This window comes from Dendronephthya gigantea, unplaced genomic scaffold, assembly GCF_004324835.1.
Source record: "Dendronephthya gigantea isolate DGI-Jeju-01 unplaced genomic scaffold, DenGig_1.0 000000F, whole genome shotgun sequence".
NCBI classification, from domain to species: Eukaryota; Metazoa; Cnidaria; class Anthozoa; order Malacalcyonacea; family Nephtheidae; genus Dendronephthya; species Dendronephthya gigantea.
Window position 1 is genome coordinate 4,337,097 of NW_021163010.1, and position 18,257 is coordinate 4,355,353.

Below are 18,257 nucleotides of genomic sequence, written 5' to 3' on the forward strand. Positions count from 1 at the left end.
AACGTATGTTCGAAGGTGTCTTAATGAAATGCGAAAATTGAAACGAGGTATAATCGCATGTTCGCCAAGATAAGTTTTTCACAATTTAATTAAAATTTTATCCGGATAAGATATCATATTATTGATATAGTTCAGCTACGAAACAGCGTATATCAGGCCAGAGTACTAGTACTTCTATCAATCCAATTAAATTATAAGCACCTCATCCTCTTCTGACGTCAACAGGAAATATAGCCTATATGAAACTGCAAAGCGAAACAAATCCGAATAAACATGACATACTGAATTATCTATACAATATAAAAAATATGATACAATATAAAAAATATGTCTGAAACTGATATTCGACTATTCCAAAGTGAAAATCAATGAACACATTTTGTCTGAAGACGACATTGCATTGTATAAGGTCATATAGAGTGTCTTTGATATATATCGATCCTTACGATATATCCAAATATTTTATGTTTATCATTGTCACTGAGCTAAATTATTCAGTGATATGGAACGTTGACTCAAAACTGTTTACATCAAACAGTTTTTAATCATCCTTTGTTTTCAGCTCAAAAATATTCAGACATAGTTAAAGTTACCGTGTAATATTTGCCATGCATGTTTGTATTCTTCATTAATTACTAAACTCTCTGTAACTGTATATTAGATCTAAATTTTCCTTTTCCCACTGGACTTTACAGATGGGTCCCTACTGACCCTACATGCACTGATAATTGTTTCAAATGATAGTTTGGCTTCTGTATCATGGTATCGTACAACACGTGAGCAAATCATTGAAACAAGGGAACTGATTTCAATCTCTTTAGTCTTATTAATAGCATGACGAATTTCCGTAACTGTAAACATTTTCAGTCCTTCAATATTAATATTCTAGTTCCTGTCTGCCTTTGAAGGAGGAAGCATGCCAGAAACTGTCTTGAGAAAGGAATTCTGTTATATAGCCTACCTTCATGTTTCGCGCAAGTTGTTTCTCTGTGATCCAACTAACTCTATATCACCCCTGAATCAACGCTTTCGTGCACGAAACATGAAAAGACAACGTGGTTTAAATGAATGTGATTAATCGCCGATCAATTACTCCACTATTTAAACCAGAGCAGATATATCTGCGACGGATTAACACGGATTAAATGACCGCTTGTGGTTTGGGTATTCGGTCTTGTTAGTTTTCAAATTGCTGCTGGCCATTGCCCACCTTTCCCATAATGCGTGCACTCCCGTACCTATAGGTCTTTTAGTTCCGGCACCAAGCCCATGATATAAGAGTTTTAATTATCGTCAGCAAGGCGTATCCCCTTGGGGGTACACCTTGCCTTAATAGTCTATTTATAAAAACACATTAACATAAATTTCTTATTTTCTTCGTAAATATTTTGTTATAGGGGACAATGCAACCTACGAAGTAACATGAAACTCGACCTTTGCCACTGGCATTGAACAGATTATCGCATGTCATATCCTTCAAATCTGTCCGAAGTATTTTTAAATAATTTAATATTTATTACAGAAATATATTTACATCGTAAAATTTAACCTCCTATAAATCAATTTTCTCATCCAACAGTGAGTGTAACAAATCCTAACAAATTTAAAATAGTTTAAGACATAGCCTACAATTCTTCACAATAGAAATCTTTAAGTGCTTTCATAAAGCTAGTGCATGTGAATTAGAATATAGCAATCACGCGATAAAATCGAATAAATAACAATATAATATTTTCGTACACACTTCTGCTGTACAGGGATATACTCTCATGTACCATTGCAGTCCATATGCAGTAGGTCAACAACTGCATAAAAACTTGTTGCTTACGTGAGAAGATAACAGAATTTATAGATAAACTGCACATGACATTTCACAGACATGTCTATGAAACCTGTCCAGAATGTATCCTTGGTGGTTGTTTTCTCAAACACCAGAACTCGAAACTACAATTTGAACCTTGCCAACAGAATGACTAAAAGACAAAGCAATTTTATGTCGTACTGGCAGAAACTGCCAGATTCAGCCAGAAAGAAAGATTCTTTATAAGTTAAGATTCATTATCGTGCTATTTCATCATGGTAGAATAATTTGTTCCAACCAATTGACCTCAATAGCAATAATGAAAAGCAGGTGTATCCAGCCCGCCCTCCATATTCAAATTTTTCTCATCTTTAAGCGTGTTTCCCATGACCTATATATATATACATTCGCATTCCAGTATAATCCAAATATGAATGATATTGCTTATTCATTGGATTCCAAATGTGCTCGTCTCTTCAACAGCGAGTGTCAATTTTTCAAGAAGTTCATTGTAACTCTGGTAGGCTGGTAAATCAAGGCGATTAAAACATGTATGTGCCCTAAAAACATAAAATTTTATTCACATCTAATTTATAGCATTCTCACTGTTCCCCAGGGAAAGATTCACAAAATAAAGGATTAAAGTTTTCTTCTTACCTGGGTAACATTGTGTGGTTACCCCATTTCTCTATACAGAACTTTCGCAGTCCAGTGCTTCCACGAAGAGCAGCGAATCCCTCATACGGGACACTTGACGTGCCAGTAACAAACTAAATCAGGGGAAATATATCAATAAGACGACATGCATGAGAAATCACAAAGTATACACATATTTTACAAGATGGAAGATTACATGATGGAAGACCTGAAAACTAGAGAACAAATGAGCACAATGATTTCAAGCTCTATCTCATCAACTTCTATATTATCACTATCAGGTCTGGTTCGATCAAGGATATGAAAACATTTTAATGTAATTTCAAATACAATGCAGAGCTATAGTCAGATAAAAACTAAAAGAATACCTGAAGAAGTCTTAGTCTTTGTTCGTTATCAAAACAATGCACAGCCTGCCAGAACCAACGAATAACTTTATGATTTGGATGATAACCTAAAATGTGAAAGAGTATGATTAGTTCCTATCTATGTGATGTGAAGATAAAGAAAAACCTTAGTTTATGCCTCCCAAGCATGAAATCGTACAACACGACCAGTTAATAAGGACTTGCATGAATGAAAGTCCCACCCAGTCAAAACACCTTCAGTCCTTCACAACTAGCGTTACTGCGTTAGGGCCTTCTTCATTTTCAATCCTCTCTGAATATTATCCTGGCTTATACTAGTATCATAATTGTCCTTTATATGTACAATATGGAATTCGGATGTTGGTTTACTTACCTGAACGGTATTCCGTGTGAGAAAACCAATCGTTAATATCAATGTCGGCTGTACCTGATATTAACAGCTCAAGTTCACACGCGTCAAATACTGAAACTAGCTCGTAGTCTATTATCTGAAAATAAGAATGTATTACACATACAGTTGTATTACAATACTATTTTGCGCTGAACCATATTAAACTGAATAGGATAGTGCAGCAAACAGAAACTCCTACATTTCTGAACTTACTTCATAAAATCCTTTAAGAATACTCTTTCTTTGATCTGATACTCCTCGATCAATTCTCCAGTTGGACATCAATTCAACATAGCCTAATTTATTATCCTCCGTCACTCGGATATCTCTACCGCCGGGCAATAACTCGCGTTCATTTACCTGGTAAGGAGAAACGCTTATCACAAAACCGTTGAGCCGGTATATCAATATAAGACTAATGCATGACAAAATAATGCATGGAGCAGTTCAAATACAAAATTTCACTATTTTTCCATACAACACTTCATAACAGTTCGTATAGATAAAGTTAAACAAAACTTTTTCATTCAAAATTACTCCACGGCGATGGACCAATATTGAAAGGCAATGCGATGAATGTCATCATACTGTACCTGTCCGCCCAATTCTTCGTTAACAGTAAATGATAAATCAAGAGAGACATCAGTTATGTCGCTCTCCATTATCCAGGCTAAACTTTGATGAAATAACGCGTCTAAGGCTTCCACGTCTCTCAGGTCACACGAACTAGTAACAAAATTAGAACAGTTAAGAACAACTGGGCCATTTATAGGAAAAAAACCCGCGGCAAGCGACCGGTATAAACATGTACTCCAGTCTCATGCAGTATTAGCTGCGCTTTAGTTTAATATGCCTAATTTTCAACTCCCGCATTACTTATTTTACTTTAATATAAACAGTTCCTCTACGTAATGGGTACGTACAAATCTTTTCACAATAATAGGCAAACGGAAACACAATGCAATACTGAATGGCATTATCAATTATATAGGTGGATGTTAAAAATTGTCATTATTACATGATCTTGCGACGAATCGTATTGGTCAAGTTGAAACGCTTTGGACACAAGAATGGTTTGCTCTCAAACTAATCCGTACATCAATAAAACAAATAGCCGATACGAAGGGTAGAATAACTGAGGAAAAGAAACTATCAGCAAAACAGGTCACTAGCATTTTACCATCATCAACAGTACCTTTTTAGTAACAGTTTGTAGAACGGCCTCGTAAAGAACGCGTCCAATAAATGTTGATGAATAATCACTAAAGCAATAATACGACCACTAAATCGATACCTGGAAGATGAGAGAAATATGTAATGAGGAGAAACTATAATGCATGGAGGAGAAATTGAATTTGAAGACAGGTCGCAAAATAACTAAAAGTGGAAACGGGTCTTACCAGTCATGCGCGTTATCGACGAATGACGACATAGAACTGATATGAAGTGTGTACGTATCTTGAGCAGAATATTCAAACAATCCATAGTAAGGGTTAAACAACTGACGCGATATTAGGAAGAAGAATTCTCTCTGAGGACCACCATAATCAAGACTATTAAAAAATAAGTATATATAGCTATAATCAGGAGAGGTTTATTTATACTAATACGGTATTTAGTTGATGGTCAGGTTCACAGGGAGAGTTTCTACTAACCCATCAATTACTGCTAAGTTACTAACCCTTCTTCTCCAGAGAATTTCACTTCCAATTTGCTCTTTTGCAGCGTTTTTGGATTTTGTTTCATCAACTGATCAAAGGCGTCTTCTAGGATATGTTCGCGACGAATAACTAATCTAGAATTGGGAGGAAATCTATAAGAATTCGATTGGAAGTTATTCCATTGGTATATTGCATATACTGTACAAAGTGATGTACCTAGAGTTTTTAGCTTAAGAAATATCTAAAGAAATTTCTCTTTTGAAAAATGAAAATAGCGATCATTCTTACCAAGGTACGCAATCAAATACCGTGTATGAAATGCGTTTGACATGCAGTAGCAAAAACTTACTGTATCTTATTTGGTCCTTGTCCAAGATCTTTTTTAGCAATTTTTTCATGCAGTGATTTAACCTTGGCTTGAAAATCACGTTTATATGGTGCAGGTTTTGACGTTTTTCGGGAACTGGGACCTAGAACAGCCATATACACTAAGTTAACTACATCCATGATCTATATATTGCAGACTCTATAAACTTTAGAAAGTTTGAGGTGAAATTTAAGCACTATAATTCTAGGGTTCAAGAGTCCTAATTTCAAGTGGAAATCCTCCGGCAGAAATCGAATCTATATGCGATGCCAGTTCAATGCTCTGGTCAGTGAGCATGCTGCATGCACGGTAAGCCTGTTGTGAATGGGTGAGGGTAAATCAAATTGTAAGTTTAACATCCGCATGCATTGTAAGATATGATAAAATGATACAGTGGTATACAATGATACCTGGGTCGTCGGGTCCAATGTGAAGGTTCCTCTTTTTGTCAGTAGCTGCAGGTTTTTGAAGTTTGACTCCTGGTACCCAAGATACAATGTCGTCTTCGAACAAGCTGCATGAACAATAAAAGACGTTAAATATAATGAAAACTTTGTCCAAATTGTAGATCTGGACACAAGAAAAGGCAATTTTAAAAGCAAGTCGTACCTTAACAAGACTATTAAATCAACATTATCAGACAAAAAACGTAATGCTCGTTGCCCATCTCGTCGTATTTTGTCAACAATGCACCTAGAAAGATAAAATATAAACATCAAAATAGGTAAATAAGTAATAAAAAAGGTTCCTTACAAGTATTATTTATTTACCGGCTTTCGACTACCAGACCGTGGTCAGTTCTATGACTTCTATATTATATATTATCCAAATATATAGTCCAGGGTTGGTAGATTACTGAATGAATTGGTCAAATATTATTAACATAACCTTTGTTTTCTTTGTTTAAACCAAAGAAATCAAAGGCCCGCCTATAACTTTGGCTCGTTTTTTCAGAACTTACCAACCCAGATATATACACATGCGCAAACTACATCACAATTAAAAGATTGTAAGCATCGACATTCAAAAATAATTTTAAATACAGAATATTGTAACACTAAACAAAACGTTACAATATTAATCATCATAACATTGATCGTTACCATGACAATTACTAAATGCGACAGTCAACAAACATAGGATTAACAAGAACTAGATTAATAAAAAAGACCCCAAAAATATGGCCTGCAGACAGCACAGGTCTATAACCAATATCAATTTCTATGAATGTAAAAACATTGAATGTTAAAGTATAGAAAAAACCAGTAACATACTTCAACTTAATATTATTTGCATAGGAGGAATCTCTAGCGCTAAGTATATCATTAATATTAGCCTGACGTAGGAACTCCACAATCTGTTGATTATAACCTGAAATTGGTAGTAAAATAATAAAATCAGTTAATAATTACTGATGAAAAGTGATACGAAAGGTAGGAAATGGCAAAAAATTTTTGATCCATAGATATATGTTTTGAAATATAACGATTTATTTGAATGAAAACAAATTTGTGTTATCCACTGGAGAATGAAGAGACCTATTAATTTTCCGCGGAAATCCATGCAAGTGAGGTAACAAAACACTTACTCATTCTCCCAGATAGCCTTTGCGCTTGATTTCGTCGGGAAGTATCATGACTTGATGCAGTAGAGTTAACTGCAGTTGCTCTCTGCATGCCCGGGGGTGGAGGACGTCTTATTGGATCAGCATACGCAGTCTATAGAAAAACACATACGATATACAGAATTGTGCAGTAATAAAAGCCTACGCACGGGTGTATTGAATTTAGATGCGAAAAATGGCCGCATGTGTAATTTTAATAATAAAAAGTATAGATAACTATGTTTTTATATATGACGGATTTACCTGCTAAACGGGAATATTCTGTTTGTTACTTGCTGCATATTTATCGAAATTATCGACCGGTTAGAATAAATTTCTCGTATATCAATTGCAAAGGTACTTTATTTTTAAAATTTGCATAATTTTATATTTAAAAGGATGTAATCAAGCTAGGAAATCCATCATATATTGTTTAGTTATCGAAAGTATACTATTGTAAACCCAAATATGAATGGGTATTTTGACATGAGACATCAAATACTAGCTAAACTACTAACAACACGGTACTGTGGTGTTTCAACCGTAAAAGACTAGTTTATGCAACGCAGCAGTATTGTATCCAACAGCTACTTTCTTTAAAAATAATAATGATATAACCTAGGAAGACGCTAACTTTCCTGTAACGTTTGATTCAGTGAAGGAAGTGAAGGTATATAGATGCTTCGACTTTTACCAATCATTAATCGACATTTTTAAGACTCATACAGTCTGTATTGTATATACGAATATTTAGGTCAACATTTGGGTCAACAGAAAGATTCATTTTGGTCCTAATTAATTGCAATTGAAATCGAAATTTTGTTGTGTTGAAAGCTGTTGTCCTCAAAAGGATGTTTATCGTCAGCTTACCTCAATACCTCTTGATCGGTTTCGATTCTGGCTGGAATCGTCAGGTAATCTGGGATCAGCAAAGTTTGTACTTCTGCTGTTGTGGTCGACGAAATATTTCTAGAAATAATGAGAAAGATCTTTTAGTAAACCGAATAAATAAACTATAGATTACTTCGAGGGGGATGTGACACACTAAGAATCTGAATAAAGGACACAATGTCATTTAGCTATAACTACCTATTTAGAAATGTAAATTGTGATCTTTACTCATCACAAATCCGACTTCATTCAACCGGTTAGTAAAGTGTTCAGCCTCAACATGATGCAAAAGAATTTGAGCACGGTGTTCGAAAATAAGAGCGGTGTCCCGGGTCCGGGGGCACCAGCTTCTGGAACTTAAAGTGTAAACTCTGTCCTAATAAATTCTATATATATTCTGGATTCTTTCATTATGACGTTGACCGCGCGATGTAATAATTTTGGTTCGTTGTAGCGTATAATACCTGGCCAAACTGATCAGTCTTCTGTTCCCAGCCACGAGGCAATGGTTGTGATGCATCCGCAAAACCATTGAGAAATGTTACCAAACTACGATCATGCATGAATCTACAATATTGAGCACAGATAAGAAATATTAACACGAGTCACTAGAACCAGGAAGAGTGCTTTGACTTGAAAGAACTAGTACGTGGTTTTGTGAAATGCTTCAGAAATTCAAGAGCTTTGCTTCGTATTTAAAAAAAGCTAACCTGAGATAATTTCGGGGATCTTCCCTGATTCGCTTAACCATATCTTTTACTTCAGGATGATTAAAGTAATACTGACCAGCAGCCTGAGGAAAAGGTTAATGATTGATTATGTTGAACACCGCCGCCACTTTCAAATTCCTCTTCTTAAACATAAACTTACCCCACTGTTTCTCAGAAACGAGATAAAATCGGGCCGAGTTAGAAACTTCACAAAAGTCGAATTCAGCAACTGACGATTATCACTAGTGGTTGGTCTGTTAGGCGTGGCTTCATTAGATCGTGACGATATACCACGTGCTGCTGACGAAGAAGTCGTGCTGTTGTCAGTGTTTGTGGCAGAGCGCGTGGAAACAGTAGGAGTGGTGCTTGTCGAAGTCTCGTTAGCACTTGATGTCTCATTAGAGATCGTGGCATTTGCTGCTTCGTCATAAGAACGTCGGCGTCGTCGACCTGACAACGTTCGCCGAAAGCTTTGATACCTAAATGGATGAAAATACGTTTTAGGATTGCCAAAATAATGTGAGATGTATGTTTCATCGTAATGTATCTAAAAAAGCGATCTAAAGACAACCATCGACCGTAAAACAAAACCTGCGACCCTAAATTAAACATTCTGGTGCAATAATCTTTTCAGATAAACCGATTTTAGATCATATTTATAATTAGAAGGAAGACACTAAAAATAGTTACCTTCTATCAAGGTTTTGCCTGTGATGATTGACTTCATTCAAGGACGTTTCCGATGCAGATGCTGAAATGAAATTGTGAAATGAAATTGGATATAGCACAAATATAACGTTAAAAAATTCTCGTTTATCGACCCAATAGGCAGCGTAACAAACTTTTCAATGTAAAAAGTAAAAAATCTTTTCCAATGTGAGTTCGCAGTATATTTCAAGTATACATACCAGCACTTGGTCTTATCCACGTTGTGATTCTATTTTCATGGTCGATATAGTAAACGCGGTTATACGAGTCCACCGCTCTTTCCCAATCTAAAATAAAAACCAGATTTTGTCAGAGATTATTAAAACTCAACAACACAAAATCGGTGCATAGTCCTAGATACTGTATATTACAAGAGCTATGCCTAAAATGTCTCAAAAAAGGCTGGGCTTGCTTGTCGTCAACACAACACAATTTTTTCAGCGTTAAACAAACCACTACCGGACGTAGCTACCTGACATATAGTAATGAGAATTCACTATACTTACGCTGAGGTAAGGGCTCGTCCAATACATCTTCATCGCTGGGAAAATCAGAAATCTGAACGTAAATGGAAGCGCCACGATTAGATGAAGCTGATTCATCGTTTGGTTCGTCTGCTGTAGTCAAAGTTCTGTTTGCTCTTTCCTCGCCGGCCCTTCGTCCGACTCGAGCCTGTCCTGAAGTTGATTCAGCACCCTCCGTTGGCTCGGTGGTGGACGAATCTCGACTTGTTCTGCTTCGGGATTTGTTCTTTTTCTTATTTCTTGCATTTCCACTTTGGGAGCTGCTTGAACTTTTACGACTTTGCGCCGAATGTGAAACACCAGACGCAGATGAAACTTGTGCCATTAGAATATCCTGCTGAAGGGAAGAAACCGCATTCGAAGTGGATGCACCGACATTGACGTCATCCCCCGAACCATCGGGAGCATCAAAAACATCACGAGCGAGTGATCTACTGACTATGGGCGTTGATTCGCGAACAGGAGGATCAAGACGAGTTGCGGGCAGCACTGGTTCAGCCTCAATAGAACTACCTGGGAGATCATCACTACTATCATTCGCAGAAACTGGTATATTTGATGGAACCACGTGTACAACGGGCAACGGAGAAGCAGTCCTCGAAGGCAAACGGATAGATAAATGTTTTGAGCGGAGATATCGTACATGAGTTATCGAAGGGATAGGAGCAGGTGATGTTAACTCATCATTTGATGACTGGGATATGTCAGCTGCTGTTGAAGCATCAGAATTCTCCGCGCTAGTATTTTGTGACAGGGATTCACCCGTTGTATTTCCTATTGCGCTAGCAGCATCTGTAGTTGCGTTTTCCAAGCGTCTTCGGTCGTTGTCCGAATTGCCATCAAGTTCACTATCATCAACACCAAACAACGCAAAAGTTGAATCTACAACCTCTGATGTTCTACTGCTTGGCAATGATCGTGAAACATTTTCACTTTCATGAGTATTCGAACTAACTACCACTAAAGCGCTATCACTATTTTCAATATTCTCACGCTCCACGAAATTAACTTGATCTTCCTGAACCGTATTATCACCTTGTGACATATTGTTAACACCTACGCCAACGCTATCTTCATCATCTTGATGTATTCTTGTACGAGTGGAATTCTCTCTATCTGGAATCTGAAACAACGTTCTTAAGTTACAAGTACCAACAGTCCTTCTGGGTGAAGTTCCCTCGACATCAGCTGAGTTTGTAGGCATTATTACATCAGAAGTGGTATTATTTGAAAGAGATAAAACATTCATGATATCCGGTTCTGATTCAAGGTCCATGAATGAATCCCCTCGCCCAAACATAAAGGAATCATTTTCAAAGCTTCTGAAAGTAGAGTTCATTTGTCGTATAGGGTTTTGGGTCTCGTCCATTCTTTCGCTATGTGAAGGTAGGAGGCCAGTACCACTAGAGTCTTCAGTTTCAGTACTAGAGTCGTTCACTGCTAATGAATAAGACTGGTTACCATCATCCATTTGGCCTGGGTAAACATTAGAACTAGTTACTTCATCAACCTCGTTAACAGGTCCAACATGTTCTCTAAACGAAGAGCCTTGTTCATCTGGAGGCAAAACAGCAGTTAATACTTCATGTTGTGACGACTGTGCTACAGTCGAAACTGAACTATTCTCACTTGAATGTGCGCTATCAGCAGACACGGGTAAATCTGGTTCGGCTAAAGGTACGTTACTTGCACTTTGCTCTGCAATAGCGTCTACAGTTTCTTCAGGCGAGAATTCTTCAGTATCATTTACTTCACTGTTCACTTCGTTATTCCCATCATTGGTATCTAGCACATCTTCTTGAAGAACAGTATCACTGATAGCAGTGTCAGCACTGGTCTGTTGTTCACTCAGGTGCGAACTTTCCTCATTACAATTATTCAAGCTTAGGTCATTAGCAGCAGCTTCGGGCATTTCAATGCTACGATCACTATTTCCTTCATTCAAAATTGGGTCTGAACATGGCAGGGTGTTTGTGGGATTTTCTGCTGCAGCATTGTTGCCCTCAATTTCAGAGTTCGTAAGAGGAGTGGCGTTTTCGTTTCTTTCATCTTCAGTGACAACATGTGCCGTGCCATTCATACTTAAGGAATTATCAGATAAAGTTTGCATGTTGCTAGGAGACTCTTCCAGTTCACTGTTCAAGTTCGTACTGACTGGTTCATTCAAAGAAATATTATCAACGTCAGAATTTTCACTTGTGTTTTCTTGATCATTTTCAACTGGTCTCGATGCCATATCTGTAGCAAAACTACTGGAGGTTGATGGTAAATTCTCAAAACTTCGAAGCGATGTGCTTGAGAACACAAAAGGAGGCATAGATAACCGGGAGTTGAGTTCACTTGTGAGTTCCCCGGTTATGCTAAGAGACAAATCAAGGTTCCTTCTTCGCAGTACATTTTCATGTGTTGTGTATGGAAGGCCTAATAAGTCAGGTTGAGATTGCGCGGCCGTGGACTGGTCAATAAAAACCTGAGCCATTGCTCGGGGAGGGGGAATGGGCACAGTCGATGTTCGTTCACGTAAACTAAGATCATCATCGGGTGTAGAAGGATTGGGAGAAGGTCGTCTGTCGCCCTCGCTGTCAGGATGTTCGCTACCAGTTCCATTTACTAGCTCGCCATTTGGATCACCTGAGTCAAGACTATCTGGGGAAGCTTGCCCTATTAAAACATACATAAATTATCTGTACCAAAGTTACTAGTATACTGTATACTGTGTACTAATAACCCACAACAGGTGCATAGCGCTATCGGCCTTTATATACAACCGTCTCCTGTACTCTAACTGCACAAGTACCACATAACCACTGCATACATTTGTTACCAACCTCGTATCTCGGTACGAGGTTAAATCATTACCACATATACATTAGGCATACGCAAGAATCTATTAGCTTTGCGAAGTCATTATTTCCTCCTTGTAAAATATCTCAGAAAAATACTTTAATGTCTCTTAACTTCTCAACTTACTTCTCGAATTCCGTGAACCAGGAAGATCACGATCCGTTTTTATTGTCAATGAAAATGTGCCTAGAATTTTACGCGATGGCTCCCTTTTCATCAACCTCCCAGTGAAAGTTTGAGTTCTGTGTGAATAAGAATAAAGTCTATTTCACTCTTTAAATCACTTTAATGTCAAATTCAGCAAAAAAAAATCAGTCAATATGTTACAATGGTTCTGTCAATGCATGCTCCAATGTTCAACCCGGTGGCAAAGTAAATGCAACGATGTTCAACCCGAAGAAAACAACCAAACTCGTTTATGTGCTTTTACATGATACAACTTAACATGCAACGTTTTTTATTTCAATTCTCAGGCCAAGACTCGAGAGCTAAATAGCAAAATAAACAATCGTGGTTTTTACAGTACTTATTTCTTCCCTTTGTGAGTAATTCTCTCAATGGAAAATGTAGTTTGCCAAGAAACCTACTGAAGATTGGTTTAATTCCAGTAGATCTATTGCGTACTTCTACTTCCAGTATGTCCCAAATGCTTGCTTTAAACTCGAAGATCTGAAGAAATGACATCACAATGCACATCAACCAAATTGACTATAGCTTGGTATCAAATGTGGTATAACAACTGCCGAAAATAGACGAAAGTGTCTTGTCTATTTTAGGCAGTTTTTATATACCACATTTGATGCTAAGTTGTTTGAAGACGCTGCCACGCTGCTCCCTGATTAAATTGGAACTGACTATAGCTTGGTCTCCCGATTTTAAAATTTGTGATTTCGAGAATCATCTCTATTTTGATAAAATTGGGCGACAGTGCTGGTAATTTGGCTCCCATATAGGCATATTACACACACACACTGGCCTACATTCCACAGGTGTTCGCCTTGTTCACTTCTTTTTACGTTTTATATGAGGAGAGAATTTTGTCTTTTGTACACTACAGGTTTCTGTCCTAGATACAAATTGAAATATACGAACCCATCCCATATACGAACAATTGAAAATCGAAATACAAAGCCAAAACACCTCCAATCCGATTACTCACATGCAGTATGATATTACGTGTATGTTTCTATACGGCAAGTAAAATTATGACACTTGATAATCGCATAATTATTTAGGAAGTTAAATCACTGATGTACACTACAATACCTCATCACTCCAAGAAGGTTCGGTCGTATTAACCTGACAACGTGTTTTCCCAATCTGACCATGATGTGAGCGCCAAGCTTTACGTTGCATTCTCCCAGGTCGGAGACCCACTTTAACATACGGACAAGGGCGGCCGAAGAGCGTACGTTTTAAGTTATGAGCTTCCATACCTGTTGACATATATGTATATAAATATACAGTTAAAATTAAACCTCCCTTATTACACTGAACAAAGGGATAAATAAGCGATGATGATGCTTTTTTGATAATAAATTTGATTCTTTGGATTAAACTAGTGCAGACGTGTATTCTAAGGGATGCGTTTCTCTAAAATAATGATAAACTAATCATCCATAGACACATGGTACTCCTACCTGTTATAGTAAATTCCAAAAGTTGGCCAGAGAACAGAGTGTTGAGGGTTCCAGAAGGTGATATATTTTCCTGTAATATAAATCCAAACAAGACTAAGCTCTGTTCAAAATATACTAACCCCTCTCTTTCCTAAATTAGAACATATGATTACCATTCTTCTTCCAATATGTACTATATATATCAAACATACCTCTAAATCTGTGTTAATAATATGAATGACTTGACTGATTGCTTTAACTCTTCCAGATGCACCATTGATATATTTAAACAAGCATTTGTTGTCAGCTATAAAGGCAAATCATCAAATATTTGCACAGTTATTCATAAGTCATGATTGCAATACATAAAAGGATACGGAAAATGCAAAATCCTAATTGCTTAAAAGGCATCATCTCTATGCCTTATGGCATAGATATTCTTGAAGCCGACTAAAAAAAATCAAGCTAAGCTCAGAAAGAATGAATGAATACATCCAATATTGTGGTCTCTAGCCAAAATTAATCCCTATTATGTTAAAGCAAAAATGAAAATGGCTTATAAGTTATTATTTACAACTAGGCATTTGAGAATAATTTAGTAATTACAATACAGTGAGTAATTTTTAACCAGTATTTATTTTAATTAGAGGAGTCATTATGTCAGTAAACAATGTGGCATCAACCTAGTTAATATTTAATAATGTTTTTATATTTTATTTATGTTCCAAAATTGAGTTTATTAAATGTCTGTATGTCAGGTAACATATATAGCACCCAATTTTTCTGTATATTCATGTCTTATACAGTACTTATTGAATAAACTGCTACATATTCACAGTTACAATTTCACATAACTGACTGAAAATGTTGAAGAAAACTGTTCACATGCCTATAGAATTTTTGTTTATTGATATTATCAAACCAGTGATAAGTAAATATAAAAAAAATTATGTCTGCATGGCCTGTGGCCATAGGGCAATATTACTGATGTAAAATTACTGTATGTGTAGAAATATAAATCACAAAAAAATACAAATTATACATTGATTTGTGATTATTTGTTATTTATCTGTACCTTCTCCAAAATTGATTGTGTTAGCAATCAGCCACTTCAAACCTCTTTTGCCCAGTGTATTCCCTCCTTGCTTATAATCCAAGCAATTTGAAATGGAGTCAACATCACCTTGAAGAGATTAAGATATTTCCTGTATATTAAGGACTAAAAAGTTCTCAACATGCCTGCCAAAGGAATTTCAAACAGGAGGCACTCATTTTGAACATTTTGGTGATCTGATCTATTTATAAAGTTCTTGCAAGTTTAGCAAGCAGTATTCTGTTGCGATGGTTTTCTATACAATATCGGAAATATTAGTTACTTTTGTTTTAGTTTTTATTTCATAGACACTACCGGTATTATATTTTATGACAATGTGTAAATATGTTTCACAGCTTTGCACATAACAAGATTTTCAAGGAATTAAAGGGTCACATCTCACTAAAATCCTATTGAAATTCTATCTATGAATTGACATTGAGATCTAATTATTTATTTTATATTCAGGGGCATTCAATTAGATTCATGTTTTGCATACACAAACCCTGGTTATATTAATGAGATTTTTTGAAACATACAACTTTACAATAAACTATTGTAGGCCTTTAATGAATTTAAGAGCATGGATGACTGATTCTTTCTCTTCCAATTTCCCCAATATATATTGCAACAATGTTATGACAGTATCTCATACCACTATTGATAATAGCTCATGTCAATGACATGCATAATTATGTACAAGATACAAAACCAAGTGAAATCATGAAAAAATTGCCATCTTTAGAAGCATCCATATCACAATACTATGCATTTCAAAAGTGTTTTTGTACTAATTATATTGTATTACACTATTGTACTTTGTGGACAAGGGCCACAACAAGGATTTAACTTACATATGCAGACAAATCTAGCTTTCAAAGATAGATTATCTCTTATCAATCATAAATTATTACATTTCAAGTCTATTTAATAATGTATGTTATATAACTATCTTTATGCCATTTATTTTACATAGTTGCTTTGCATTTCACTTCCAGTAAATATATATATGTATATAAATAGTGGGCTTGGAAAATTATTGTAAGGACTTTGTATTACTTATATGTATCCAATTACTTTTCAAGCATCTTCTGGTGGTATTACTTAATGGACAGTTATGGAAAAGTTACAGCATAATTAACATGCAAAGTGAAGACTTATGAAGTCATGAGTGAGAACCACTGGAAGTTGAACCATCCCGCAACAAGTAGTAAAATTACCTGATGTTTGACAGAGGGAAACCTGGCCCACTTAAGCACATTGTCACCCAATGATCCCAATAAATAGGATGTGATAAGATTACACTTTATTAGAGTAGATACAATTATGGAATAAGACCAATATCAAAATCATGAGCTCTGACATTGCAAACAGGGGACTGAGACATTAGATGTAAAATTCAATGAATTTGTTGGAAAATGCTTGTAAAAATGGAGAAAACCATATACCTAAAAATTATTATTGAGATAAATGAACTTTGTATACTTATGTAGAAATATATTTCAAGGGTCCTTGGGCTTGGTCTAAACAATTTACCACAGCATTTATAAATATAGCGATCATTTGGAATAACTGCAGCAAATGTTGTAAAATAAATGAGACAATCACATGGACAATACTTTGCAAATGCATATTGAACTCTCATTAACTTCGCTAAGCACATCCGTCTCCTAGGTATTGAGACAGCTTGGTTTAAAGTGCTGACAGTTCTTGAATATATTTTGTTATCATTAGTCTTTAACAATACTGTCTGGAATAAAAACTCTATCGGTGGACAGAATAAGACGGATCTCACTTTCTTTTAGCTTTGTTTTACAGAAAGTGAAGAGCGTCTCTTGAAGTTAATGATCGCCACTGATTAGGAAAAAATATACCACATCTGGAGCGCCTTTATCAACAGTAATGTGAGATTATGCGGTATTTGCGAACAAATTCAAATACTTTATACTCTATGACACTACATTGACTGGAATAAAACAGATCTGAAGTTACCTGTGTGAAACAATCCAATCCAGTCCGTAGCACTTGTAGAAAGACCATGACAGAATAGCGTAACAGTCTCGCCAACTGTTAAATGATGTTTATCCAGTAATATTGTCGATAAGCCACCGTTGTCCATTTCGCTAGAATTTATAAAACACAGCGTGTTCGACACTTAGTAAAGATTCAAAAACTCTGTCTATGTATACGCGTATTTTGACGTCCTCACACATGGTTGTCAGGCAGAGTATTAATACCAAGCCATTCAATTAGCTTTATCTTTGTAACGCTCTGTGATCAGGAGAGCAGAAATTATGCGAGATCTCAACAACTTGATAAATACGATTGTTAGTTTGATGATCATGGAAATAAATCGCAACTCTGATCGTGGTTAAATGTAAATATAGAAGTGCGCAAGCGCAATACAAACTTCCGGCAGAAAACAAAGCGTCATTTTACCGGACATTTTCATAAGAAAAGTATGTTTTGTTTTTCCCGACTTTACACTGGCAACCAGGGTAACCATGTACGACATGGATAATTACAATAATACCTATTAAAAATCAAATATATCACTCTATAAAGCGTCACATCAAACGTGTGATTTTAGTGAGGGCTCGTTTGAGACGTTGACCTCATTTTTATACGCGCCAGGATGACATGACTAATTACTGAACTGTTACTGTTGGAAGACTCGCGTGAAATAACTTTGTGTAGGCAGGTAAAAACGTTCCACACTCGGCAGGCTTTTGCTATAACTACATTAGTTGCCTCATATACATTAAAGGTAGCCCGTAGCCGTGTTACACTTCAACTCATCTTCAGAGATAAACATGCACAACTGGTGAAAAAGACAAAGAGAAAGCGCAGAAATTTTTGGAAATTCTGAGGTTGCGCTTTTTCATCATTGGCCTGAGTATATTTATTTTCATTTGTTCACTCATTTCCGCTTCAGCCTTAAAACAACATTTCAGTTGACGGACGTGACTCAAAGGTTTAAAAGCTTTGTTGAAAGTTGAAAAAAAGTAAATCAATTCATT

At 36.2% G+C, this 18,257-nt stretch overlaps 1 protein-coding gene and 1 long non-coding RNA gene across 2 annotated transcripts; both read right to left on the bottom strand.

Moving 5' to 3' along the window:
* Positions 1-70: 70 nt before the first annotated feature.
* Positions 71-1,262, bottom strand: LOC114522741. Its single transcript, XR_003686938.1, has 2 exons — positions 962-1,262; positions 71-245 (listed from the first exon to the last, which is right to left on the bottom strand). It is a non-coding gene; the product is annotated as an uncharacterized LOC114522741 (long non-coding RNA).
* Positions 1,263-1,468: 206 nt separating this feature from the next.
* LOC114538386 (E3 ubiquitin-protein ligase HECW2-like) lies at positions 1,469-17,601 on the bottom strand. Its single transcript, XM_028559595.1, has 28 exons — positions 17,230-17,601; positions 15,220-15,327; positions 14,357-14,451; positions 14,166-14,235; positions 13,792-13,961; positions 13,052-13,194; positions 12,652-12,767; positions 9,664-12,342; positions 9,358-9,444; positions 9,140-9,200; positions 8,610-8,928; positions 8,450-8,532; positions 8,204-8,306; positions 7,719-7,817; positions 6,834-6,963; positions 6,520-6,616; positions 5,855-5,938; positions 5,656-5,759; positions 5,228-5,348; positions 4,899-5,012; positions 4,618-4,770; positions 4,413-4,511; positions 3,811-3,943; positions 3,431-3,577; positions 3,200-3,314; positions 2,827-2,912; positions 2,459-2,571; positions 1,469-2,361 (listed from the first exon to the last, which is right to left on the bottom strand). The coding sequence occupies exons 1-28, from the start codon at positions 17,354-17,356 to the stop codon at positions 2,250-2,252; spliced, it is 5,868 nt and encodes a 1,955-aa protein (XP_028415396.1). The 5' UTR covers positions 17,357-17,601; the 3' UTR covers positions 1,469-2,249.
* Between the last annotated feature and the right edge of the window lie 656 nt (positions 17,602-18,257).

What these genes read in the sequence shown, in the direction of transcription:
- LOC114538386 (XM_028559595.1), bottom strand. Translation starts at nt 17,356, where the DNA reads ATGGACAACGGTGGCTTATCGACAATATTACTGGATAAACATCATTTA. An exon ending in GATCCCCGAAATTATCTCAG is followed by an intron (nt 8,307 to 8,449) that starts GTTAGCTTTTTT and finishes TCAATATTGTAG; the next exon opens with ATTCATGCATGATCGTAGTT. An exon ending in ACCGATCAAGAGGTATTGAG is followed by an intron (nt 6,964 to 7,718) that starts GTAAGCTGACGA and finishes GTTTTTCTATAG; the next exon opens with ACTGCGTATGCTGATCCAAT.